This window comes from Lynx rufus, unplaced genomic scaffold (assembly GCF_022079265.1).
Source record: "Lynx rufus isolate CCGP_SWC_20201006 ecotype Redwood Valley unplaced genomic scaffold, mLynRuf1.p SCAF_13, whole genome shotgun sequence".
NCBI classification, from domain to species: Eukaryota; Metazoa; Chordata; class Mammalia; order Carnivora; family Felidae; genus Lynx; species Lynx rufus.
The window spans coordinates 2,700,483-2,726,620 of record NW_025814827.1 but is presented as its reverse complement, the minus strand read 5'-3'; the positions used below and the strand labels follow the sequence as shown (position 1 = coordinate 2,726,620).

At 48.6% G+C, this 26,138-nt stretch overlaps 2 protein-coding genes across 5 annotated transcripts; one reads left to right on the top strand and one right to left on the bottom strand.

Annotated features, from left to right (window-relative positions):
• The first annotated feature begins 6,031 nt into the window (after positions 1-6,031).
• Positions 6,032-14,988, top strand: MPI (mannose phosphate isomerase). Of its 2 annotated transcripts, none has more exons than XM_047074785.1 (8): positions 6,032-6,174; positions 6,652-6,779; positions 7,486-7,686; positions 8,350-8,491; positions 9,054-9,236; positions 11,237-11,410; positions 12,179-12,381; positions 12,911-14,988. In XM_047074785.1, exons 1-8 carry the CDS (start codon positions 6,159-6,161, stop codon positions 13,127-13,129), a joined length of 1,266 nt encoding a protein of 421 aa, XP_046930741.1. In that variant the 5' UTR covers positions 6,032-6,158; the 3' UTR covers positions 13,130-14,988. The 2 variants fall into 2 exon arrangements, with proteins under 2 accessions (XP_046930741.1, XP_046930740.1); XM_047074784.1 differs by lacking the exon at positions 6,032-6,174 and adding an exon at positions 6,200-6,251.
• An 853-nt stretch (positions 14,989-15,841) lies between these two features.
• On the bottom strand, positions 15,842-20,501 carry FAM219B (family with sequence similarity 219 member B). 3 transcript variants are annotated; one of them, XM_047074787.1, is made up of 5 exons: positions 20,272-20,501; positions 19,972-20,059; positions 19,202-19,279; positions 18,767-18,815; positions 15,842-17,241 (listed from the first exon to the last, which is right to left on the bottom strand). In XM_047074787.1, exons 1-5 carry the CDS (start codon positions 20,483-20,485, stop codon positions 17,074-17,076), a joined length of 597 nt encoding a protein of 198 aa, XP_046930743.1. In that variant the 5' UTR covers positions 20,486-20,501; the 3' UTR covers positions 15,842-17,073. The 3 variants fall into 3 exon arrangements, with proteins under 3 accessions (XP_046930743.1, XP_046930744.1, XP_046930745.1); XM_047074788.1 differs by having other exon boundaries at positions 15,842-17,238; XM_047074789.1 differs by having other exon boundaries at positions 17,170-17,241; positions 18,657-18,815.
• Between the last annotated feature and the right edge of the window lie 5,637 nt (positions 20,502-26,138).

The following is a 26,138-nucleotide window of genomic DNA, read 5'->3' as shown; positions in this document are numbered from 1 at the left end:
GTTCTGGCGCAGGCGCAGCACCCTCCCAGAGGGGCGTGGTCCTGACGTCACAGAGGTCCGCCCTGCCCTCCTGTCGAGCCCACTACAGAGCGGCGGGTGGGCATTCCGTTTCCAGGCGCTCCTTTCGTATACCTGTGCCTCAAGGGTCTGGGTGGCTCAGAGGCACGAGAGAGCGGAAGGCGGGGCCGGAACCCTTCCCAGCAGCCTGTTCTCAGCAGCCTCTCGGTCTGATTGCTTCCAAATTTGTCTTGGAAAATTCCCAAGTAAACTCTGTTAAGTGGAGCCGGAAACTTAACCCCTTCATTTCCCTGGAGGGCAAGTTTGGGAAGTCCAACTGGTCCAGACAGGAGAACGAGCCTATTTTGGCCGGAGTGGGGAACGGAATTTCTGACCCGAGAGGACTTAGTCGAGCTAGGAGAGGACTTGGGGTAGGACCCAGCAGGGCAGAGGGGATTTTTTTCGGAAGAACCAACCATGCAGCTATCCCACATGATGGGGTTTTGGGGTGAGGGGGGGTTCAGAGCTGACGGCCAAGAAAGAATTTGGTGCAAAAGGTGATTTTATTAAAGCACCAGACAAGGCCCGTGGGCAGAAAGAGCTGCACTGTGGTTGTGATGGGTAACTGATTATATACCCTCAGGTTCGGAGGGGGTTAGGGATAAAGTCTCTAAGGTATTTTGGAAGCAAGGCTTCTATGATCTTGAGGCCTAGCTGCTGTTAGGAAAACGCCATTTATTACTGTTTAGTAAACCTCAGTCATGAGACCCTTCAGATGTGTATCACGGGGCCATAAGCTTGGAATATGGTTGCCAGCATATATCTTGGGGGAGTTGAGAAAGGAAGTTTCCAAAGGAATTTTTAGCAGTAGACTTACAGGATCAGGGAGGGGGGTGGGGGTGGTCAGGATAATGTTAAGCCAAGATTCCCTTTTGCCCCTAGCAAAGTGTCATCATCAAGGCAGCTGAGTTCCTAGAGGGAGGTCACTCTGCTGGTTTCAAGGACTTGTCAATGGGCTGTATACAGGGAATTTAATCTTTCATTTGCCTTAGTTTCTTCCTACATCACCATGGCAAGTACTTAAACCCCTTTCCTTTATTCTTGGATAGCCAAGAGTGTCCAAGGAATAGCACACATATTCCACCTGGGGATGGGGGCTGCTATTAGCCTGTACTTTGCTCTCAGCTTGCCTTAATCTCTCTCATCACCACACACATGCTGAGTCCTGACTCTTTTTAGGTCTTGCCCCCTGCTGTCAAGTTTTATGGTTTTAGGGATGAGGATCCCTGAGCCCAGAGACAGGTTTAGGACCTGCTCTGGGATTTGACTCAGGGCATCAAGCATGTGTTAGTGAATGAGGAATTTCAGCAATAGAGCCATCAGCCATGGGGGAGATGGCCGATTCACATCTCACTACCCTTATTTCTTCACACTTTCTGCTTTGTTCATCTTTGCTGCCACCAAATCCAGCCACTGTCATTCCTTCCCCTGGACTGGTACAGGGCTGCTAATTGGTCTACTGTTGTTCATGTTGTTACCCGAGATCTCTTTAAAGGGGACAAAATAGGGGCACCTGGGTGGCTCCGTCAGTTAAGTGTTGGACTTCAGCTCAGGTCATGATCTTGAAGTTCGTGAGTTTGAGCCCTGCATCAGGGTCTGCTGACAGCACAGAGCCTGGAAACTGCTTTGAATTCTGTGTCTTCCTCTTTCTCTGCTCCTCCCTCTACTCATTCTCTGTCTCTTTATTATAAGTAAATAAATAAACAAAATATTATTATACAAATATTCCTCTAAAACAATATCATATTATAAACGTTTCTGCTTAAAGTCATTCACTTATTTTCCATAAAGGCCCAAGTTCTTGGTGTGGCCTCTAGGTCCTATAGGATCTGCCCCCAACTATCTATTATTCCCACTCCTTCCTGTGCCCACCCTCATGCATTCGGGCCTTCCTAGTGGCTTTTCAGTTTCTCAAACATTCCTTGTTTCCTCCTGCCTGCGGGCCTTTGCCCATGATGTTCCCTCTTCCTGGTATGCTCTTTAGTCCATGCCTTCATCATCCTTGGCTAGTTAACCCCAATTTATCCTTTTACCCAAGCTCAGAAGCCTCTTCTTCAGGAGTTGCCTCTCTACTCAATAGGTTAGATCAGCTCCTTCCCCCACAACAAATGCTTATATTACCCTATAGTTTCGTTTCACAATACGTATTGCAGATTATAAGTATACACTTGTATAGGTGGTTATTTGTTTATTTCTCTCCCTCCCACTAGACTATAAGCTCCAGAAGGGCAGGAGTAGGGTCTGTTCTGCTCACTGTTGGTGTTCTGGCACTAGCAGTGTACTGAGCACATGATAGGCATTTAGTAAATATTTATTCTTACCATCATTCACTTTTCTTAACTTCCTCTTTCCTGTCTAAATTCCAACTATGCTTTACGGCCCTGTTCAGCTTTTCTCCAGGGAAATTTCCTCAAGCAAGAGAAAGCAAAGAAAGAGTCCACGTTTGTGTGCCCTTAGAAATTATCTACCTCTAACCCCCCACGACCACTCCTCTGAGGGCAGTGTAGAGAAACACTCTTGGGTTTCTCCTTTGATATTCACACCAAACACTTCTGTAACCAAACGTGGGTTTCCTTTTCCTCACATTAACCAATTTTCTGGCACTAGCTCAGTAGCATTCATTTCAGCTCGGACACTGTCTACCTGAAGTTAACATCAGAACCCACAGGTTAAGTAAGAGCTCATTCCACAAGATTGTCCCCACTTCAGATGCCAATACCAAGCCCCAGGTTGTCACCTGTACTTCTATAAACCAGGGTTCCCATGACCCCCTCTTTGGGTTCGATAACTGTCTAGACTGGCTTCCAGATCTCAGGGAACATTTACTGGTTTGTTGTATGATAAAGGATATACAGATGAGCAACCAGTTGAAGAGATACACAGGAGCTCCTCCCTGTGGAGTTGGGCGTGCCACCCTTCTGGCATATGGATGTGATCACCCACCCGGAAGCTCTCCAAGCCCTTTAGTTCAGGGATTTTTTTTTTTTTTAATGGAGGCTTCATCATGTAGGCATGATTGATTGTTAATTTAATCTCTCCCCTCTCCCTCCCCAGGGGACAGAGGATGGGAGAGGCAGGGCTGAAGTTCCCAAGCTTCTACTCATGGCTTGGCCTTGAAAGCTATCCAGGAGCCCACTAAGAGGTGCCTCCTTAGGACCAGAGTTGCTGTGGTCACCCAGGAAATTCCAAAGGATTTAGGAGCTCCATGTCAGGAACTGGGGTCAAAGGCCAAATATTGAAACAAAAGATGTCTCTAACACTTTGATTGCTTAGGACATTACAAAGGTTTTAGGGGCTCTGGCCAGGAACTCATTTTACCACAACATCATCGTAGGCAGCATAGAGATCTTTGCTGTCTGCAGCCTGAAAGAACAGGCCACAGAACATGAAGCAAGCCTGCTTCCTCCTTGTCTGCTCAGCCTAGTACAATGCTGGGCTGATGAAGAAAGAATGGAACTTGGTATCACCAATGTGGAGCTTGCCTACCCATCTGTCTCTAAAGACCTCTGGGATCTATCCACTTCTCTGTGAAAGAGACATCATGCAACTATTTACTCATTCACTTATTCAACAGGGGAAGAGGTATAGCATATTGGAACTCTGTACTCTTAGAGCAGTTACTTCACTTCTCCAAGACCTATCTTTCTCATCTCTAAAATGGGGCTAAGGGCACTACCTATCTCATAGGCTATGTTGAGAATGAAATGAGACAATTTTCGAAAAGGGCTTAGCACAGTATTTAGTACATAGCAAAATAAATGTCAGCTGCTGTTATAGCTTGAGCTATAGCTGGGTACTGGCATAAATATGAAGCTGAATTACATATAAGGTCTAGTAGGGAAAAGAGAAAAGAAAGCAGATCATCACTAGATAATAAAGCGTGATCAGTTCTACTAGAGAGACAAGCAAGACGTAAGGGTGAAAGGTTCTAGGGTCTCCAAACATACCAGTCTCCCTTGCAGATAGATTTTTCTGTGTATAAGGAAGGTAAGAGTGGAGTGGGGTGGGGCTCTATCTGCCCCAAAGATCTAAGTTCTTTCTTCCCTGTGTAGAGATACTATGAAGGAGTGACTCTAACTCTGGCTTCAGTGGTGGTAGTGGGGGAGGTGCTCCAAGAACACTGCCCACCCCACCTCCGTGCCTAAACTAATCCTTCATTCTTACACTGGAAGGTTCATAAAGCTGGAGGAGCTGGAACGAGGTAAAGGAAAGGTATTCAAAGGTAGGAGGTATGTGAGATGTGCTGTTAGTAGGATTCTTGTGTTTTCCATTTAATTATTCCTCAGTATATGGTGAAGCTTCTTTTGAAACGCAGGCTGATTTATCTGAGCCAGGGGACCCCAGGAGAGGTCAATGTCCACAGCTGGGCAGGGAAAAGAGCACCCCCTTTTCCCCCTAGGCATGTGAGGTACAAGCTGTGGGAATTAGTGGTGGGGTGGGGAAGCAGAGTCAGGACTGTAGCCCTCATTCCAGGTGCCCCAGCTGGTGGCCCCCCTCCTGGGCTGCTGAGTGAGGTCCGGATGTCGGAAACTTTTTCCAGAGGATTTATTTTAAAAAAATTTTTTTTTAATGTTCATTTATTTTTGAGACAGAGAGAGACAGCATGAGCAGAGGAGGGGTAGAGAGAGACAGGGAGACACAGAATCCAGAGCAGGCTCCAGGCTCTCAGCTGTCAGCACAGAGCCCAACACGGGGCTCGAACTCATGAGCTGTGAGATCGTGACCTGAACCAAGGTTGGACGCTTAACCGACTGGGCCACCCAGGTGCCCCTCCAGAGGATTTATTTAAAAAAAAAAATGTTTAATGTTTATTTTTGAGAGAGAGACAGAGAGTGAGTGAGGGAGAGTCAGAGAGAGAAGGAGACACAGTATGCGAAGCAGGTTCCAGGCTCTGAGCCGTCAGCACAGAGCCTGACACGGGTCTGGAACTCATGTACCGTGAGATCATGACCTGAGCCAAAGTTGGACGCTTAACTGACTGAGTCACCCAGGTGCCCCATGATTACTCCACAAACAAGGCCCAGCCCAGCCTTCACCATGCCGAGCTCCTGGTGATTCTCCCTGACTTCCGTGTGTTTGACATGTGAGCAGCTCAGCCTGGAGGAGGGGCTGGGGTTTTGTGTCCTGCAGTACTTAAGGCAGAGAGGATCCAAGGAGCATGCAGCGCTGACTGCCTTCCTGCATCCCACATCATCTCATCTCACCTTCCAACATACCTGTTAGGCTGGCATTATTATCTCCCTTTTATAGAGGAAGAAACTGAAGCTCAGGTTAAGGGCCTTGCATGTGACATTTGACATCATCAAGCATCACTGAGTTCCTTCTTAGATCACAGCAATTCTTTGCTACTGACTGAGCTACTCAGTAAAACCTGAGGTTCTCACAATAGCCTGCAGAGTTCTGTGCATGCCTTTCCTCTCTGACCACCTCACGTGTACCCCCCCCCCACACACACATATACACACATGCTCACTGCTCCAGCCACATTGGCTTCTCTGCTATTTATTCCAAAATATAACAGACACATTCCCATGTTCCCACCGTAGTCTTTGCTCAAGCAGTTTCTTCTGTCAGAATATTCCTCCTCACCTCCAAGTCTGTGCTCAAACCTCCTCTCCTCAATAAGACTTCCCTAGATATTTTAAATTCTGCAAAGTGCTTCCTACTCCCACCCCCACTTTTTGTAGCACTTATCTCTCAACCTTCTATATGACTTGCTTATTTATTATACCTATTTGCCCGTTCTCCCTTCACCAGAATGTAAGCTCCACAAAGGGAAAGGGATCCTTATCGTGTTCTTGGATCATCACCAGCCCTTAGAACAGCCCGCGATATTTTGCCGGTTCTCAGTAAATCTGTGTCCTGTGAAGGACCGAATGAATGAATACTGAGACCCAAGATTGCGGGCGGTAAGCCTCTGGGCTGCTGATCGCTGGAGGGTGTGAGAGGCATTGAGAGTGCTCCCAGTGGCCACCCCCGGCAAACGGCCCTCCAAGGAGGCACTCGAGGAACTACATTTCCCAGGAAGCTCTGGGTCAGGGGCGTTGCGGGTGCTGTCGGGAAGTGCATACGTGCCAGAAGCCAGGTCCGGTACCGCGAGGATGGCAGTTCAGCAAGGTGGGCTGTCGGCTGTGTTGCTGAGGACACTGGGGGAGGGTCGCGTCGCGGGGAACCTTCCCGACCTGAAATGCCAGGTGGGACCCAGGCTTGCGGCTCCGCGGAAAGATGGATGGGCTCTGGGCAGAGGAGGGGGCACTTGCGATGGGGATTGAGCCATTTCAGCGCTCGAAGGAGGGTCCGGCGGGGAGGGGCCGCGCATGGGTCACTTCGAGACGGGGTGCTGTCCAATAGGTTCCTCCCGCTTCCTCCTCATCACCTCAGCGCATCTACCTGACTCATGTCCGCGGAAAAGCCTTACTGCCCGCTTTACAGATGGGAACATCGAGGCCTGCGAAGGGTCTCAACTAACGACCTACAAACCCCTTATATGACTGTCCCCCAGACAAAACCCTCAGCTCGTGTCTAGTTTCCGCAAGACAGTAGGGTCAGGCCTAAGGAGTGGGGTGGAAGCTGACCCACTCTCTATGCCCCCAGTATTCCCCCTTTCCGGTGTGGTGCAGCAGTATGCCTGGGGGAAGACAGGTTCTAACAGTGAAGTGGCTCGGCTGCTGGCCAGCAGTGACCCGCTGGCCCAGATCTCAGAGGACAAGCCATATGCAGAGGTGAGACCTGGGTTGTGTTTGACTTTACCAGCAGGTGAGACCAAGGGATTCCTTCACTCAGAGGGCCTGGGGCAAATCATTTAGGTCAGCTGGGAGAGGGAGGCAGCAAAGAGGGAGGGAAGCCCACTTGGCTCTTCAGATCTGGGCAGACAATGAATCCAGATGGTAGCTCCAAAAGAAGAGAGGTTTTGCCATAATTGGCTGGGATTTCTGGTATCTTCCTTCCCCCAAGAACTACCAGCACTTAACTGAATTTTAATTCAGCCCTCTTTGACAATTAAAACTTTGACTTTTACATCTTAATAACCTAAAATATGTATTTTTCCTGCCCATTTAGGTGAGATAAAGCCAAAGTATAAGGCTAAAGGCCTCTACTTCTGAGATTGGAATAAATGAATGTTAACCCTTCTCAGAGGCATTTGAGAGCTTTTTAGTGACCTTGACAGTGCAGGTGTCATTCTCCTGATTGGACAGATGAGAAAATCGAGACCAAGAGATCAGAAATAACCAACCCAGGCTTCCACAGCCGGTTGGGGGCAGAGCCTGAATTGGGTCTCCTGACTCCTGGTATGCTGGGGTCTGCTTTCTTCCTGTATGTCTGTGATGGCATGAGCATTTATGCCCAGGCCTGGGAGGCCTGTCTCAGGATTCAGGTTGGTGGTGTCCGGTTTTTCCTTTTTCCCTCCCAAGTTTTATGTTTTTCCAGTTGTGGATGGGGTGCCATCCCCGGGGAGATGCCAAGATCCTTGACAATCGCATCTCACAGAAGACCCTAGGCCAGTGGATCGCTGAGAACCAGGACTGCTTGGGCTCAAAGGTCAAGGACACCTTTAATGGCAAGCTGCCCTTCCTCTTCAAAGTGCTCTCGGTTGAAACTGCCCTGTCCATCCAGGCACACCCTAACAAGGTACAGGATTAGAGTGGAGTGCAGAGGTCGGGGTACAGAAGAACTCAGGTCAAGGCCCTCCCACTACTTTTACTGCTGCTTTTACCCCACCCACGTGCCACACTCCAGCCCAAAGCTAAATTCAGGCTTGATGACTCCCAATTTAGCTCTGGAAGGCCAGATGCTGGTGACACATGCTGGCAGCTAAGTCTAAGCGGACAGCTGACTAGCCTGTGCCCAGGGAGTTTCTCCATGCTCTTTCCTGGGTTCCCCTCATCCAGCCCAGGACTACTCTATCTGCTGTTTTCCCACCTGGCTCTCTCAGAAAGTTTGCCTTCCAGGGCAAGGCAGGCACCCTAACTATTGCCCCAACTCCTAGGCATTTGTGTGTCCAAATTTCTCATTTCTAGATGGGCAGAGTAAGACCCAGAGAAGACAGGGATTTAACCAAACTTGCACAGCTTGTTAGTGTCTGAGCTTGACTTGGTGTTGGGGTTTCCTGATTTGCAGTCCAGGCCCTGAGTTTCTGCATTATGCCCTGACTGGGCGCATTGCCAAAAGTATGAAGCCACTGCTATCTGGTGACCAGGGCGGGTAGAGAGCAAGGGCTGGGTGGGACTGGTGTCCTGCTAGGTGTGATGACTGCACCTTGACCATCCTCCTCTTCCCTTCACCATCCCACAGGAGCTGGCAGAGAAATTGCACCTCCAGGCTCCACAGCACTACCCCGATGCCAACCATAAGCCAGAGATAGCCATTGCCCTCACTTCCTTCCAGGGTTTATGTGGCTTCCGGCCAGTTGAGGAAATTGTGACGTTTCTGACAAGTAAGACTGGGCAAAATAGAACATGCATATTGGGCCTACGGTGCATAGGCAACCCAGGGCAGAACTGGAATAGGGGCAGAGAACAGAGGCTAAGTGTCACAGTAATTGAGGGGCTGCTTAGTCCTGTGAATTTTTTTTTAATTTTTTTTAATGTTTACTTATTTTGAAGGAGAGAGAGCCTGAGCAGGGGAGGGGCAGAGAGGAGACACAGAATCTGAAGCGGGCTCCAGGCTCTGAGCTGTCAGCACAGAGCCTGATGTGGGGCTCAAACCTACGAGCCGTGAGATCATGACCTGAGCCGAAGTCGGATGCTTAACCTACTGAGCCACTCAGGCGCCCCTGGCCCTATGAATTCTTAAAGCCACTGGGGTGGACCTGTGAGACCAGGCTCAGGTATGGTTGGTAGGGCTGGTGGCAAGCAGTTGGTTTTCACCTCAAAGTTTGCTTAGCATTGCCTGGTTCCTTGGTTAGGGATGGGATAGGGAGGCCTCTTCCGACTTCCCACTCGTGTGGGTTCCACCTTGCCATTCCTGATACGGGCCCTGGCATGGCCTTCCTGCAGAGGTGCCCGAGTTCCAGTTTCTTATTGGAGATAATGCAGCAACACAGCTGAAGCAGAGCCTGAGCAGTGACTCCCAGTGTGTGGCCTCTGCTCTGCAGAGCTGTTTCTCCCACCTGATGAAGAGCGAGAAGAAGGTGGTGATGGAGCAGCTTAACCTGTTGGTGAAGCGGATCTCCCAGCAAGGTGGGTGTTGTAGGCGGTGCGGTGCCCCCGGCCTGCACTGCCCCAGCATGGGCACCAGGCACTGAGGAGGACAGGGTTCTCAACCTCTCTGCTCAAAGTGCATCACCAAAATGGGCCTTAGATGACTTCGATGGTCTGTTAGTAACTGAGCGTTTCTTTCCTAGTCTTTGTTTCTCTAGACGGCTGGAGACAGAGTGGCCTGGAGGACTTTTAGGAGGTCTTCCACCTAGGCATTCTGAGATTTCCCCAGCCTTACAGTTGTTCTCCATGGATGGATTTATACTTTGGGCCTAGAAAGTAGGAAGGGGACATGGGATGCTCATCCTCTTCTTCTCCAAAGGCCTGAAGCCCAGAGCTTTCAATCACATCTTTTTTAAATTACATATATAGATATAGGTATAGATAGATAGATAGATAGATAGATAGATAGAGATATATTTCCTTAAATAGCTGCTCCGTGCCCAGCCTTGTGCTAACTAAGGAGGGTTCAGGAAATGACTGATGGGTGTGGCTGTCACATTTGGGTCTGGAGGTTAGTACAAGCAGTATAAAACAAGGCAGAGTGGATTCCAGCTCTGAGCTTATGTGACACACATGATGAGGCCCCAGCCCCTTCTCCAGGCAACCCCAGAGCTCTTCTGGCTCTCTACACATTTCTCCTGTCACCTCTGAGCCATAGGGAGCTCTTTTACCCAAACATACTGTTTTCTTTGGATTCTTTTGCTTTTGGTGTTTCTGCTTGCATGCCTCCCCTTTATACCTATTTGCCCGTTCTCCCTTCGCCAGAATGTAAACTCTACAAAGGGAAAGGGATCCTTATCTTGTTCTTGGATCATCACCAGCCCTTAGAACAGCCCACGATATTTTGCCGGTTCTCAGTAAATCTGTGTCCTGTGAAGGACCGAATGAATGAATACTGAGACCCAAGATTGCGGGCGGTAAGCCTCTGGGCTGCTGATCGCTGGAGGGTGTGAGAGGCATTCAGAGTGCTCCAAGTGGCACTCATGGCAGAATGGGATACTCTTGCTGGGAGCTCCCAGGACACCCTGTTCATATGTGAGGTGTAGCACCTGTGAGTCTATATCACCACATGCATCACCTGGGTTTTCTCCAGGCCAGGAATCTGTCTCCTTGAGACTGTGTTCCCAGTGCTTTGCACAGAACAGACATTCAGCATGTCTGTGTATGAAGGCTCAGAACCACCCTCCAATCCAGAGCAGCCAGTTCCTTCACTGTGACACTGACACATTCAGCTTTTACTTACTCATGCCCTCCCCACTTCTCTGCACACTCAAGAAATCTCAGCTCACCACCCTCCCCTGCCCCAATTTCCAAGACTTCCCTCACTAATCTAGCCCAGGCTGAGGTCTCCCTACCCTGGTCAGTCTCCAGGACACAGTTTTGACCCTGGGCTCATTCTGCCTCTTGCTCTCTGGGGTAATCAACCATCTTGGTTTGTCTGGGACTTTTTCTGAGACATGTTATGTTCAGTGCTGTGAAATGGAAAGGCCTAGGCCAACTGGGGCAGTTGGTCACTCCGCATGGAACTCTTGGGTTATCCCTTAAATAGATTGAGATTCTACAGCAGTGGTTCTCAATTAGGGGACACTGGCAACTGTCTAGAGCATTTTTTGTTTCAAAACATGGATTGGGGTGCTAGTGCTATCTTGGTTGTAGAGGCCAAGGATGCTGCAAAGCATAGTGCAATGCACAGGACAGCCTCCACAACAAAGGATTATCTGGCCCCAAACCTTAGCTCTTCCAGTGGCTAGGGTAATGCTGAGCATATAGACGGTCAGAACAAGGGAAAATGGCACCTCTGTGGGCTGGAAGATCAAGGAAGGCCAGCCCACAAAGGGTGGGGATGTGGCTAGACAGACACACCCACCAGTTTCTAGATTTCTGAGGGTAGGGACTTCCCCAGGACTTCGTGGCCGTGGTGGGGGTGTAAACACCACTGGGGGTTCCTAAATGGCCTTGGGGCACTCTGTGACCCTCAGTGGCTGCTGGAAACAACATGGAGGACATCAATGGGGAGCTCTTGCTGCAGCTGCATCAGCAGTATCCAGGTGATATTGGATGCTTTGCCATCTACTTCCTGAACCTGCTTACCCTGAAGCCAGGAGAGGCCATGTTTCTGGAGGCCAATGTGCCCCATGCCTATCTGAAAGGAGGTGAGTCACATTTTTTTTTAAAGATTTTTTTTTTAAATAATCTCTGCACCCAATGTGGGGCTCAAACTCACAACCCTAAGGCCGAAAGTTGCACGTTCCACCAACTGAGCCAGTCAGGCGCCCCTAGATGAGCAACGTTTTAGCAGTGAGTCTACCAAGCCTACCAAGCCTTGCTTCCTCATTTAGATAAAAGGGGGAGGGGGTGGTCAAGGAGAGACCTTTAAGGTCCCATCCAGCTCTGACCTCCCAGGGTTCCTGGGGTGGGCAGGGAAGTAACCAGTAGGGATGGAGAACGACAGCTTTGTGTTATATACTGCTTGACTCTTCACATCCTTTGAGGTCCCAGTACTCTCACGCTGAGTCTTGTGTGCATGTATGGTTAACAATTTGAACCCAGGCTATATTGGATGAGGCTGCTGTTCTCTCCCCTACGTTATGCTACCTTTACATGTGTCTTTACCCAGAGATTTTTATGCGAAAATACATTCTCACAGAAAAGTGTCACATTTTGACTCTTGGCTATTTGTCCACTCATGGACAGGATTCTGTGGTAGAATAGTCTGGGGAGGGTTGGGGCTCCCCCAGGGGCTAACGTGACTGACAATATGCAGGTGACCTACTACCTGTATTTAGTATCTCATATCTTAGCCCATTCTCCCAGATTATACATTTCACACGTTTTACCCAACATTAGGAGGCCCAGCCCTGGAGAGTCTAAATTCAAGGCATCCTTCATCAGGTTAGTGCATGACAACTGTCTATCCCTAGACTGTGTGGAGTGCATGGCGTGTTCAGACAATACTGTTCGTGCTGGCCTGACACCCAAGTTCATCGATGTGCCAACTCTGTGTGAGATGCTCAACTATACCCCCAGCAAGGACAGGCTCTTTCTTCCAACACGGAGTCAAGAAGACCCCTACCTCTCTATCTATAACCCCCCTGTGCCAGACTTCACTGTCATGAAGATGGAGGTGAGTGGGGAGGGTGGGGATGGTGGCAGCTATGATGATTGTCTTTGTGTGGCATGAAAAAGCCTGGCAAGGGGTGCCTGGGTGGCTCAGTCAGTTGAGCATTGGACTTCAGCTCAGGTGGTGATCTCATGGTTCATGCCCCACATCAGGCTTTGTGCAGTGTGGAGCCTGCTTTGGATTCTGTCTCTCTCTGCCACCCACCCCTGCTCATGCTCTCTCTCTAAAATAAACATTAAAAAAAAAAAAAAGGAAAAACCCTGGCAAGGTCTACAATGTGGAGTGTACCTGGGGCTGGTTTTCCTTTCTGTTAAGCTCACTTGGTGGGGGTACGGGAGGCATAGCCACGGGACCTACCCACTCTTCTTTGTACCAGAGACCGGATGTAGGCCTCCATGCTGACAAGAGCCTGAGCAGTGGGGAAGAAGATAACTGAGCACTCCTCTCACTGTCTTTGGGGTTGTCCTGGGCCCACTGTGAGCCGATAGGAACAGAAAGTGAAGCGCATCATCCTGCTGTTTGTTTTGCCCAGGTCCCTGGCTCCATCACTGAATACAAGGTCTTGGCAGTGGACTCGGCCAGCATCCTCCTGATAGTACAGGGAAGAGTGACAGCCAGCACTCCCACAGCCCAGACACCAATCCCCCTGCAGCGTGGTGGGGTGCTCTTCATTGGGGCCAATGAGAGCGTCTCACTGAAGCTCACTGTGCCCGATGACCTGCTGATGTTCCGAGCCTGCTGCCTGCTGTAGAGACCACAGCCTGTCTGGCTCTCCTCTGACAGTTACCCTAAATCCTAGCCAGCCTCTCAGGCCCAGCTCAAACCCTTCCCTGTTCTGGACTTGGGTGTGCGCTGGAAGAGCTGGGGTAGAGTAGCAAGCTTGAAGGTAGTGCCTCCTGAGCAAGCCTAGGACAAACCATCATCTTTCTCTTGGGAGAAGGACCCCGATGAGAACTAAGAGCAGACACTCCCCTTGTATTCTCACCATACCTCAGCCAGGCTCTCCTCAAGGCAGGAGGCAGCAGCTGTTCCAGCCTATGGCATTAAGCAGGCTGCTAAAATCTAGCACTATTTCAGCATCACTCACAGCAAAAGGATAGGCCATTTCTAAGAACAGGGTTCTGGCCCTGGGACTGCCCATTTCCTCAAACGCAAAGGAGGGAAAAGAGTAGGCCTATGGACTCATTACTCATTGCCACCCTCTGACTCTGTCAAAGCAATTAAAGATCACTGTGTTGAGGCTGATGTAGAGCAGTCAACCTTTAGTGTTCCAGGATAGAGCCCTTTCTGGATGTCCAGTTTTTGCTTTAATTTCTGCTTCTAAGAGCTCCCTGTGGAGGGCAGGCTGGACTTCAGGGCCCTTTTATAGGAAGGGCAGCCGGCTTCAGCCTTAGATGCAGAGCTTGCAGGCAGGCCTTGAGTCCTACATATGGGGAAGGTGGATCTAAAGACAGGTACTGTCAGTGTAAGATTCTCCTCTCCAATGTTTCAGTTGGCCTTAGGGCCAGGATCAGCATGTTAAGGCCAGCAGACTGGAGCTGGCCACACTTGTCATTTACATACCATCCAGCTGCTTTCAGGCTACAGTGGCAAAATTTAGTAAATGCACCAGACTGTAGGGCCTGCAACACCAAACATACGGACCAACCCTTCCGAGTTTGTCAGCCACTTCTCTAGAGCACATTCAGTCACTGTATACACAGGGATTTGGGGTCAAGGCAATCCAATTTGTGTTGTGAAGAGAAACCTAGCTACTTTTTCTAAACTGGCAGGAAATACATAGAGCGTCTGCTCTTCCCGTGCCTACCCTCTAGTCTGCAAGAGGTGGCACAGCTGTCGGTTCTGCCACTGAAGTACCTGACTGCAGTCCGAGATCCTGTCACCTCAGACTTAGCAGAGAGCCAGGCTGTTGGCTCCTTCCTGTGGGGTAAGGGTTTAGACTGGCACAAAAGGATCTTCTTGGGCTACTGCCCACACTAGACCTCCTATATAATGGAAATCTAGGAAACTACCTTCAAAAAAGTTCTGGCCAATCTGTTCTGGGGTGTCTTTTTTTTGACCTCCAAGTTTTCTTCAGCTAAAACCCAAAAATGACCTGGGAAGAAAAGGTCTGTCAAAGGGAACACAGTCTAGAGATAAGTGCTGTGCAAAGGCCTGTTCCATCCATGGTCTCCAATGACACAGGCCTGAAAATGATGCCCATTGGGAATAGTAGGAACAAGAGGTCCTAGGAGGAATGGTCACAGTTGGGGCTATTAGGCTGTTTCTTCATTTCAGAAGGCTGTGGTCTAGGGCTTTCTTTAAAATCCTATTGTAACACAGAGACAGCTTAACTACTAGCATGATTGTGTTTATTCTTAGAAACCCCCAGAGCTGTAGAAGCCTAAGCCAAAAGTTCTGTAGAGTACTCTGTAAACACCATACACATACTCCCCTCTGTGAGCTAAGTGCAAATACACCCCTCTCTCCCCAGGGCACTGTCACCTGCAGAATATCCAGCACTCTGAATTAAGGCAGTTTGGCTCTAGGCACCTTGGTGCCTTTATTGGTGACATTTTAGCCTGGGACCTCTGGCCCCAAACAGTAGACTGTTTCTACCCTGCCTTGCTACCCTATTCCCAAAACTTCAAAGGTAATGCCTTCTACACGGAGTAACCAGCTCCGGAACATCCTCTCCAGGAACAGATGCAGGCAAATACATCAGTGTTGATTTACGGTAACTACCAGCTGGAGGTCCATCTTAGGGCCCTGCTGCCTTCACCACAGCTGTTGCCAAATGCTCAGCTACCCTCTCCTAACCAATTCCCCCACAGAAATGTGGCCCCACTGGGCTTCCACAGCACTTTCTGGCCCCCACTGGGTTTCCTGCCACCACCAGTTTCTTCACACTGCCCTACATCAGGGCCTCTCTTCATGTGTCTCTGCAGAAACCAGAAAGGCCTGAATAGTCTTTGGTGGATGGGCAAAGGGTTCAGGATGTGGATGTTCTCACATCTTCAAATGCCTGTGAGCATTTGCACAAAGCTCTCAGAATGTGAGGCACCTGTGTGACATCGCCCTGTCCCGTTCGGGAACATCTGTGTCCCCTATCCTCCGGACCCTAACTCAAGGTGCCTCTGGCATCTGTCCCATCTCCCTCCTGCTGTGATGCTACTAGATTACACCTAACAAATAAGGACCTTCTGAGCCGTCCAATCACCTCATGTGGTAGAGCAAGAGTCCATGTCATTCCTCATACCTCTAGAGGCCACAAGACATCAAATGAAGTAACAGACCAGGTACTTTCCCATGTGGGCCCACACCCCAATCCTGACCATCATGTCCCTTGGGCTGGGAACTGTGTCCACTCTCGTTCAATCCTCACCGGGGCTCTAGGTGAGGCCAAAAAAAAAAAAAAAAAAGGAAAAAGAAAAGAAAAGAAAAAGCATTGAAAACTAAATTCTAGAGAGGACTGGGATGGCAAGAGATGATGAGATGCATGAGACACTGGGGGCAGGGGGCCAGCGTGTTCACTGGGGAGATTAGGCCTGTCCCAGCTGTGTTACTGAGGGTTGTGCGGCACCAGAGGTTTACCGTGAAGCCCAATCCTCTGTATCTGCCGTGAGGCCCATGCTGGATGAAGGGAAACCCTCTGCAATGGCATATTATCTTCTCAGGCAGGCTCTCGGAAGTTGCCATGGGTCCCTCCTCTCCATCCTGTGAGCCTCTGACTACATCACAGCCCACACAACTGTACGACTATACTACTCACCCATCGCTATTCTCAAGTTTAAAAAGCTCAATAGGAAGGCACCTGACTGCTCCCTGCAGCTCCCTCTGCTGGTAACCCAAACCTGCAGGCTTCTGGGGCAAGCTCCAGGCCCTTCACCTGACCTTTACACTCAAAAAAGTGTATTGAACTAGCTAACAACAAGGCAAAGAATGGCCACCAAGGAAAGACAAATAAATAAATATGTACATAATGGAGCAATTTTTCTCTAACTAGGGTGGGCTGACCGCAGTCACTAAACCTACCCAGACAGTTTGAGCCAGTTGGAGATGCTCTGGATCCAGGAATTCTGAAAGTCTTGATCCTGCTGTGCCATCAAGCAACCTGCTGTACTCCCTGCCATAGCCAAACAGGCACAAGGGAAGAGAGCCAAAGGGCCCTGCTTTATGCTTTCTTAAGTGTCAAGCACGTAACCCATCATGGAGCCAGGAAGAGGAGAGCATATGCAATTTCTTAAACTGGTCCCATATAGTTATTCTTTTTCAGACTCCCAAACTGAAAGCCATTAAGTGCTATTTTCTGCTTCCATACACCATCCAGCATAGGCTGGGCACAAAAGCTTTCTCCCTCCAAAGAGCATGACAAATACCTGTCAAGATGTTTGCAATTTTTCCTTAGCCAGCTTTGTCACTGACCACAAGAACCAGAATTCATCTGTTCCTGCCCTTATAAAGGTGGTTTCTCCAAACTCTGCTCCAATAGCAGAGGAAAACCGCAGAATTCCACCTATCACCCTATGGCCCAGATGGGGGGCCTCTGGCCTGAGAAGCACCAGGTAAGGGGTAACTATAGGTCATTGACCTTCCCAGAGGGTCAGTGCCTCCAGTGATTCTGAGGCTGACAGTCCCCACTGCACTCTGTGACCTAAGAAGGGCCAAAAGGGCTCTGCAGGCATGGTGAGCAGGGCCCATCTTGGGGGCTTATGTCTATTGGAGGGTACAGGAGGAAGAGTCCCCAAGACAGCACCAGCAGCAGGAACATGTTGAAGAGGCCATAGGCTTGGGAGGGATGAGATCCAAGTCCTCATCATCTGGAATCTCATCCAGGTGATACCCATCCTGGAGCAGCTGCCGGCTCACTTCCTGGTTCACCTGCTAAGAGCAGGAGAGGAGAAAACTTTAAGCCAGGCAGTAAAGCAAAAATAACTGCTGCCCAAAGGCAGACCTACATTTCCTTACCAGAACTTCCTGTTCATGCTCCACCCTTACTTAGGCCAACTCCACACATCACTGGACTATGTGAGGAAGTGCTACCTTTTTCTACCTGTGCCTCACCCAGCAGTGAGGGGCCCCAAGTGCCCTGAGCCAATACTGTACAGGCTGCAATGTCAATAACCCCCAGGGGAGCTGTTCCCACTAAAGAATCCCAAAGCATCTGACGTAAATATATCAGATTCCAGATTATGTTTGAAAGTCAATGGCCTGACCGCTCCCACTGGGAACCGAGACTGGTCCTTGTGAAGGCTGAAGAATATGGGACAATGATACCAGAACAATGGGGTAGAATAGAACATGAGTTACGTTGAAACGAAGTGGGGAGCAGCTTTGTCTGCACTTCTGGTTAGACATGTTAGCCTTCCATGCTAGCAGAGCTCCTTCCCTGCAAAGCAGAACCTGTCAGCCTAGCTTTACCAGTTCTGCTGAGCAGAAGGAACAGGAGGCTGGGAATGGCATAGAACTTTCCCTGGCTCTTGGCTAATTTTTCTTTTCTTAGGTTTAACAATGTTAGGCACCCAGGTAGTCAAGGATAAAAATTACAGACTGCCTCTATTCTCTTTGGCAGAAACTCAGGGAGTGGCCAAGGGTTTCCAGGAGAACAAGGGAAAAATACCGGTGGCATATAGTCATGTCTCCAGCACTTCACCTCTAAGGCAGAAAGCTGCACATGCCAAAACAGACACAGTCCTTGTGTGTCTGGGGCTGTCACTCTGGAAACATGTCCAAAAGGCCAGCCCAGTAGTATCTTAGTCTGAGTTCCCATAGATGGAACAACTGAAGTTGTTTGGCCTGGAAGAAAGTAACCTTGGTGGAGGATGGCCAAGGGAGGGACAGGAATGCTGATCTCAGATAAAAGGCAATCAAAGGAAGGGAAACCAGAATTACTGGGTGACACTGGAAGACAGGCCTAGGACCACTGAGTCCAGCGTGCAGGAGACATTTCAAGTCAATAATATTGCCTTATCTAAGAGCTACCTGAAAAAGGAACGTGTGTGTATGTGTCTGTTTTAGAGGAAGGGCAGGCGGGAAAGCTTCCTGGAGATAGTGAGTACCCAGGCACAAGCAAGCAGAGGCTGGTGAACACTTAGGCAGGGTTTGGCAAGAGGATTCCTTTTTCTCTCTTTTTTTATTCTCCCCTACCTCCCAAAAGGATTTTTCTAAGTGGTGACCAGCACTAGAAGATTTGTGAGGTCCTTTTCAGCCCTATGGTCTCCTGAATTTTCAACAGCCCTCCTCAGACACCTATACCTCTGCTGAGGGACTAAGACAGAGTAGAAGATTGGAGAACAGACCGTAAGTCTGGCACAGTGCCGTGCATACAGCAGGCACAAGACAAGCATTTGGCAGTGGTGGTGATGCTGCCTGCAGCCTGGCCCCGTGCAGAAAGGCGCTCTGGACTTGCCTCTGCAGAGGAATACCCGGAGGAGTATCTGGATTCCAGCTCCCCATCACTAGAAGAGGAAAACAGTCAGTTCAGGGGGATGCCTGTGGAGAGCATGCAAGGGGGTCTGGAGGACTTGTGAAACGAAGACCACACATCAGAGAACTGAAACCCAGAATCTGTCATGAGTACCAGTAGCTCTTTCCATGGGCTCAAGCAGGGACGGGGTCACTGTCACTAACACTGAAGACATAACAGGGGAGGATGATTCCCCCACACAAGGTTGGTACTCCAAATCCAAGAACAGCATGATCGCCTGAGTGCTCTAACCAAACTATCCTGGGAAGGGACAATGCTCTGAAGACAGCCCTGGAACATGCATGAAGGTTCTTGGAAGAGATCTGCTGTTTTACCCATATCACTCCCCCAAGGGATAGTTCCAAAGACAGCACTCACCTGTCAGAGTCGAGGGACACCAGGTTTTCATCTGGACTCTGACTAAGGGCAGTGTAGCCCTTGTTAAACTTCACTGACCTGAGGGGAGATGGGGAAGAGACCAGGCATAGATGAAGCGCCAATATTTCCCAGGGAAAGTCAAGAGTCTTTGCCCTTATGGAAAAAAGAACTGGCTGCAGTACGGTCTTGCCTTCTACCTGGTCACACAGCCACCACTGCCTGATACAGCTCCTCAGAATATGCAGTTCCCCACACCACTCCCCCTACTGCTCCTGAGGAAAACCACAGCTACTCTTTCCAGAACTGGGAAAGCTCCCCCTCCTCACCAACCAACTGCAAGTCCTTGGGCAAATCTCTCTTCCCCTCTCTTGAGTTTTAGCTCTTAACTGTAAGATGCACTGGATAAGGTCCCATCCAGCCCTCAGAGTTTACCGTTCTGTTCAAAAGAAATACAGGACTGACTGTTCCCACACTGCTATCCTCACTCCTGGAGACCCCAGCCACTGTGTTCCTGCCTAGCTTGACACTCACAGTGAACAAGCCTAAGCACGGACAAAAACTGTTATTCCAAAGCCATTTCCCTGACATCATCACATCCTTAAAGGAAAAGAAAAGGTCATTCCTCTTCCCATTTTAAAATAGTAAACTAAATGGGTTGGCGCCAGGTGAATCACTAGCTCGGTCTTAAAGCGTGAGAACTGTCTCCCAGCGTGAGGAGTAAGGCCTTCTCTGGAAACTGCTGGCACAGAGGAGATGGCGCCTGCTGAGACCTTTTCCCTGAAGAATCGGGGCGGTTCGGCGAGGCCCCCAGCATGCCTTTTCTCCGCAGAACGGCCTTGGCCAGGTCCCGGTGCTTCTCTGGAAGTCAAAGGGCCCGGGTCAGCGGGGTTTTCCCCACTCCGCCGTGTCTCCCAAACGCCAGGAGCCCGCTCTCTCCGAACACATTCTCGAGACGGGAGCTGGCTGCAGCTGCCCCTCCAGGGTATCCCCAGCAGGGCCCCGGAGCCCGCCCAGGGGACCAGGTAGCCCGCCCAGGCAGAACGCCCCCGCCCCAATCGGGCCGCACTCACGCAGCTTGGCCTGAATGGAAGGCGCGCGCGTCACCATGTACGGTCCCCTCTTCTCCACAACCGCCCGGGGCCGCTCCCCGAGTCGGGGGACTCCGCTGCCGCTTCGCCCGAAGGGCAGCCTCGTGGCGCCCGGTGCGCAGTCCGGAGTCCCGCCGGGCCGGGGTCCCGGGGTAGAAGCCCGCATCCCGGGCGTGCTGGGCTCCGCGCTCGCCATGGCCCGGCCACGGCCCGCCGCGACGCACAGCCCCGCCTCCTGGCTTTCGAGTCCTGGGCGGGCAGGGAGGCGGTCTCTTCCGAACAAGATGGCGGCGCGCAGGCGCAGGCCGCAGCCGCCCGAGACTTCCGGCCCCGCCTGCTGTGGGCTGGCACAATTGCACCGCACCGTGGGGAACTAGTTAGGGTCAGTTCCGGGTTTTGGGACACATTGCGGTACTCGTCGGCCACCTGAACCTGGGCATGTCGAGGCCAATTCTGTCTTCAGTGGAAGCAAAGTATTATATTTATGGAAAGCCCCGGCTGTACGCTCGCTGGGCGGGGCTCTTCACCCCCTAGCGCACCAGCACTTACCGCAGTGCCTCCTCGTGGGGTTCTCTCTGCGTCTCACCCGGTCATGGAGAGTCTGGGTTGAACTGAAAAGAGCTGTATGAGAAAGGGAGATACTAACGCCCTTCTCCAGAAGGTCGAGAGAGAGGTTCAAGGACCTTGAGGAGGTCACACACTAAGGGCAGTGCCTGGACTGATTCATCTAACTTCAAACCCATGTTATTTCTAATACTACTTGGTACTAAACCCTCTCTAGACATCGCTTTCTGATGCGGTTTTGGAGTGGGGCGGGGAGGGAGGGGAGTGCGGAGCTGAAGGCCAAAAAAGAATTCTTGAGACCGCTTTGGAGCAAAAAGGTGACTTTATTAAAGCACGAGGACAGGACTCGTGGGCAGAAAGAGCTGCACTGCAGTTCTGAGGAGTGACTGATGTTATACTATGGAGTTGGGGGAGATAAAGGCAAAAGGAAGGTTTCCAGGGGCGCCTGGGTGACTTAGTTGGTTGAGCCTCCAACTCTTAATCTTGGCTCAGGTCATGATCTCACTTTGTGAGTGCAAGGCTGTTTCTGAGTTCAAGCCCCATGTGGAACTCTGAGCTGACAGCACAGAGCCTCAAAAAACAAATAGACTGAAAAAAAAATTTTTTTTCAAAAAAGGAGGTTTTCAAAAGGATTTTCGTATGCTAAAGAGAACTCAGATACTGGAGGCCTGGCTGTCTTCAAGCTAAGGTTGTTTTTCCCACTAGCAAAGCGTTAATATTAAGGCAGTAGGGAGTTCAGGGAGAAATGTTACTCTGCCTGCCTCAAGTATTTGCCAATGGGCTACCGGTTAACCATTTCCTTCTTGCCTTTGTTCCCCACATCACTGTGGAGGAAAGGGTGATGTTAGGGCTCCAGGAAACTGAGACTATGGGTTTCTGGAGGTTTGGCTATTGATAAGATTGTGTTTTTCTTGTAGTTTACTAAGACATTTGTAAACAGATGGAGACTTGTGTCCTGGCTGTGATCTCTATCAGTTAACCTTTTGTTTTCCCCCTTCCTTAGTTCTTGGGCAGCCAGGAGTGCCTGAGGAATATCACTCATATCTCACCTGCGGGGAGAGGAGGTTGTTAACTTGTGCTTTGCCCTCAGCTTGCCTGCGGCACCCTTGTCAGTTTCCACATTTTACTTTACCATTTAAAAATTTTTTTAAATGTTTTTATTTTGAGAGAGAGGGAGACAGAATCCCAAGCAGGCTCCTCCTCACCCATCAATGCAGAGTCCAATGTGGGGCTTGAACCCATGAACTGTGAGATCATGACCTGAGCCGAAATCAAGAGTCAGACACTTAACTAACTGAGCCGCCCAGGCGCCCCAGTTTCCACATTTTAAAATGGAACCAAACGTCACTACCCGTCATACAGCAACAAATAATGCAAAATAGGCTGTGGAAAGAAGGGTGAAAGTGCACTGACTCTCTGTGTAGCAGGGCATGGAGCTGTCATGGCTCTTGGCTTCTCTGGCCCCCAAGGGATGTGCTTATGCCTTGCTGGAAAGAAGCTCCAGATCCATGTAGGAATTGCCAGATCTCATGAGGCTGCCATGAGGCTAATTGATTGGCCTCCACAGGGTAGATCAACAATACGCAATTTTGAATCCCCAGGGCCACCCTAACAGTTGAGAGGAACTGTGCTTTAGGACAGGAATAAAGGAATTTAGGACTGGAGTTTTTGAAAAATCTGAAGCACGGAGGAATGCTAACTATTTTGGTAGGTTCCACCTGTTTTTGATGTCTAGAAACAACTTCATATGGCTCAACTTTGTATTTAATTCTCATGATGATGAAATTATGAAATTGGGTTCATGAGCAAATGACTAAGAAAGAATCCTTGAGATGTTTTCAGTGCAAAAAGGTGATTTTATTATAGCATGGGGACAGGACCCATGGGCAGCAAGAGCTACACTGGGATTATGAGGAGCAATTGATTATATACTTCCAAGTTGGAAAGGGGTTAGGAATAGCATAAGTCTCTAAGGAATTTGGAGGCAAGGTTTCCAGGACCTTGAGGGGACTAGCTTTGTTAGGAAAAGTTCATTTATTACTGTCTAATAAAACCTTAGGAGACCCTTCAGATGTATGTCAGAGGGCCATATGCTTGGAGGATGATTGCTAACATGTATCTTGGGATATAAAGTAAGTTTCCAAAGAAATTTTTATATGTTAAAGGAGACTTACAGGATCCTGGAGGTCGGATAATGTTAAGCTAAGATTGCCTTTTGCCCTTAGCAAAGTATTATTGATGGGTTTTTGGAGTGGTGGTGGGGGTTCAGAGGCAATGGCCAAGAAAGAATTCTCAAAGACATCTTTGGTGCAAAAAGGCGATTTTATTAGAGCACAGGGTAGGCAGAAAGAGCTGCACTTGGGTTGTTCAGAGTGACTGTGGAGTTGGGGAGGTAAAGTCAAGAGGAAGTTTCTATTTTTAAAAAAAATTTTAATGTTTATTTATTTATTTTTTTTGAGAGAGAGAGAGAGTGCGAGTGGGGGAGGTGCAGACACAGAATCAGAAGCAGGATCCAGGCTCTGAGTTTTTGGCACAGAGCCTGACACGGGGCTTGAACTCACAAACTGTGAGATCATGATCTGAGCTGAAGTCAGATGCTTAAACGACTGAGCCATGCAGGCACCCCAAGAGGAAGTTTCTTAAAAGGATTTCCATATGCTAAAGAAGAAACAGATTACTGGAGGCATAGCTATTGTCAAAATTGTTTTGCCCTCTAGCAAAGCATTATAATTAAGACAGTAGGGAGTTCCTAGAGATTAGGCTATTGATAAGATTGCCCTTTTCTTGTAATATTACTAAGATATTTGTAAACAGATGGAGACTCTATCAGTTTAACCATTTGTTTCCTGTTCTTTCTCTTGTTCTTGGGCAGCCAGGAGTGCCTGAGGAATATCACACATATCCCACCTGGGTGGTGGGGGTTGTGCTAGCTTGTGCTTGGCCCTCAGCTTGCCTTATGGTCCCTCATCATTAACATTGAGACAGCTGAGTTCCTAGAGGAAGGTCACTCGGCCTGTCTCATGGGCTGTAAATTGTAAGAAAATTTAAATTTTCTTTTGCCTTTGTTTCCCACATCAGCTGTGCTGCCTGTTAAACTGATGGGGACTTCACTAAGGGCCAAAGAAAATGTCATAACCCACATGACGTCACAAAATCTCCAGGGACTTGTAGCAAGAGTGGGAGTGCCCTCCTCCATACCCCTCCTGGATCTTCCATCATTAGTGCTCAGTTAACTGCTAAGTGATTGAACATGGACCTTGAATCTTGATTATGTGTTCTACCACTTACTGGCAGGGTATTTAACTTCTTTGCGTCTCAGTTTCTTTAGCAGAGAAATGGGGATAATATGAGTACGTATCTAAAAGAATTGTGAGGTTAAAGTGTAAAGTGCTTGGAATGGCATCTCATAAGACTCAAGAAATGTAACCTTATGGGGGCACCTGGCTGGCTCAGAGAATGGAGCATACGACTCTTGATCTCGGGGATGTAACTTTGAGCCCCACATTGGGTACAGAAATTACTTAAAAATAAAATATTTTTTTAAAAAATGTAACCTTTAAAGAGTTTAGTGTTCTAGAAACTTCGTGTTCATTCTCTCACTTGGCTTTACACTCCCAAAGGGCAGACTACCTTGTTTCTTTTTAACTCTTGTCTTTAGCACAAAGTCCTAGTAATTCATATTTGTTGAATATCATATCTTTCTCTTAAATTTTAGTTAGTTTAGAATCATAGAACTTTGGGGCTGGGAGGGATCTTAGAAATTATACAGTCCAAACTCATTTTATTAATGAAGAAGCTGTGATTGCCCAACTGTCCTTGCCTGGGTGTGAGCAATTCTCCTTTCCACTTAAGATATCATGTTCACTAGGAACCTAAGAAAAAAATAAATGACTCCCCATTCCCCAAAAGAAACAACAAAGAATAAAACCTAGGTTGTCAGAGGACGAGTCCTCAGGGCGAGAACTTCCACAGTGCACAGGACACAAAGCCCCAGAGTGACTGTGCTGGCTCCCCTGCTGGGCCTGGGGATCCTTAGCTCTTGCAGTCAGCAAAGCTTTATTCATCTAATGTGGGGCAGTGCTATCCCAGGCCTTGCGGATCTAATGATGAACAGGACAGATAAGGTACCTCCTTGTCTCTGATTCTCAGACTTACTTTATTCTTCATTGGGGTCGGTGGTGGGTAAATTCTTGGCTGTTAGGAGCAAGGAGTTCCGCCCTGGCTTTCAGGCTCTCTTGACCTCACTGTGTAGTCACTTTATCCCTGACTCCAGGTAATGGGAATCTCACCCATTTCCTAACTTTTCATGGTCCTGGGACAGATGAATCTTCATCATCTGTTGAGAATTCTGGTTCTGCTCTCCACTGGAGCTGAATTCCTTTATCTAGGCAAGTATTTGGGATTAGACATAGGAAGGGAAAGGGGACAGTTGTGAAGGTTTTCTTTTTTTTTAATTGAGAGGTATAATTGACCTATAATACTATATTCATTTCAGGTTGTATACACTGCAAAATAATCACCACAGTTAAGTCTAGTTAATATCCATCACCATACATAGTTACAAGTAAATTTTTCTTTTTTAAAAAAATTATTTATTAAAAAATTTTTAATGTTTATTTTTGAGAGAGAAAGAGAAACAGAGAGAGAGAGAGAGAGAGAGAGAGAGAGAGAGAGCATGAGAGGTGGAGGGGCAGAGAGAGAAGGAGACACAGAATCCGAAGCAGGCTCCAGGCTCTGAGCTGTCAGCATGGAGCTTGATGTGGGGCTCAAACTCACAGAGTGCAAGATCACGATCTGAGCCTAAGTCAGAGGCCCAACAGACTGAGCCACCCAGGTGCCCCCAAAATTTCTTTTCTTGTGATGAGGACTTTAAAGGTCTATTCTCTTAGTAACTTTCAAATATGCAATACAGTATAAACTACAGTCACCATGTAGTACATTACATCCCATGACTTATTTTGTTTTCTTTTTTTAAAATTAATTAATTAATTAATTAACCTTTCATTTACATCCAAATTAGTTAGCATACAGTGCAATAATGATTTCAGGAGTAGATTCCTTAATGCCCCTTGCCCATTTATCCCATCCCCCCTCCCACAACCCCTCTAGCAACCCTCTGTTTTCTATATTTAAGAATCTCTTATGTTTTATCCCTCTCTCCCTGTTTTTATATTATTTTTGCTTCCCTTTCCTTATGTTCATCTGTTTTGTATCTTAAATTTCTCATTTGAGTGTGCCTATGACTTACTTTATAGCTGAAAGTTTGTACCTTTTGATCCCTTTCA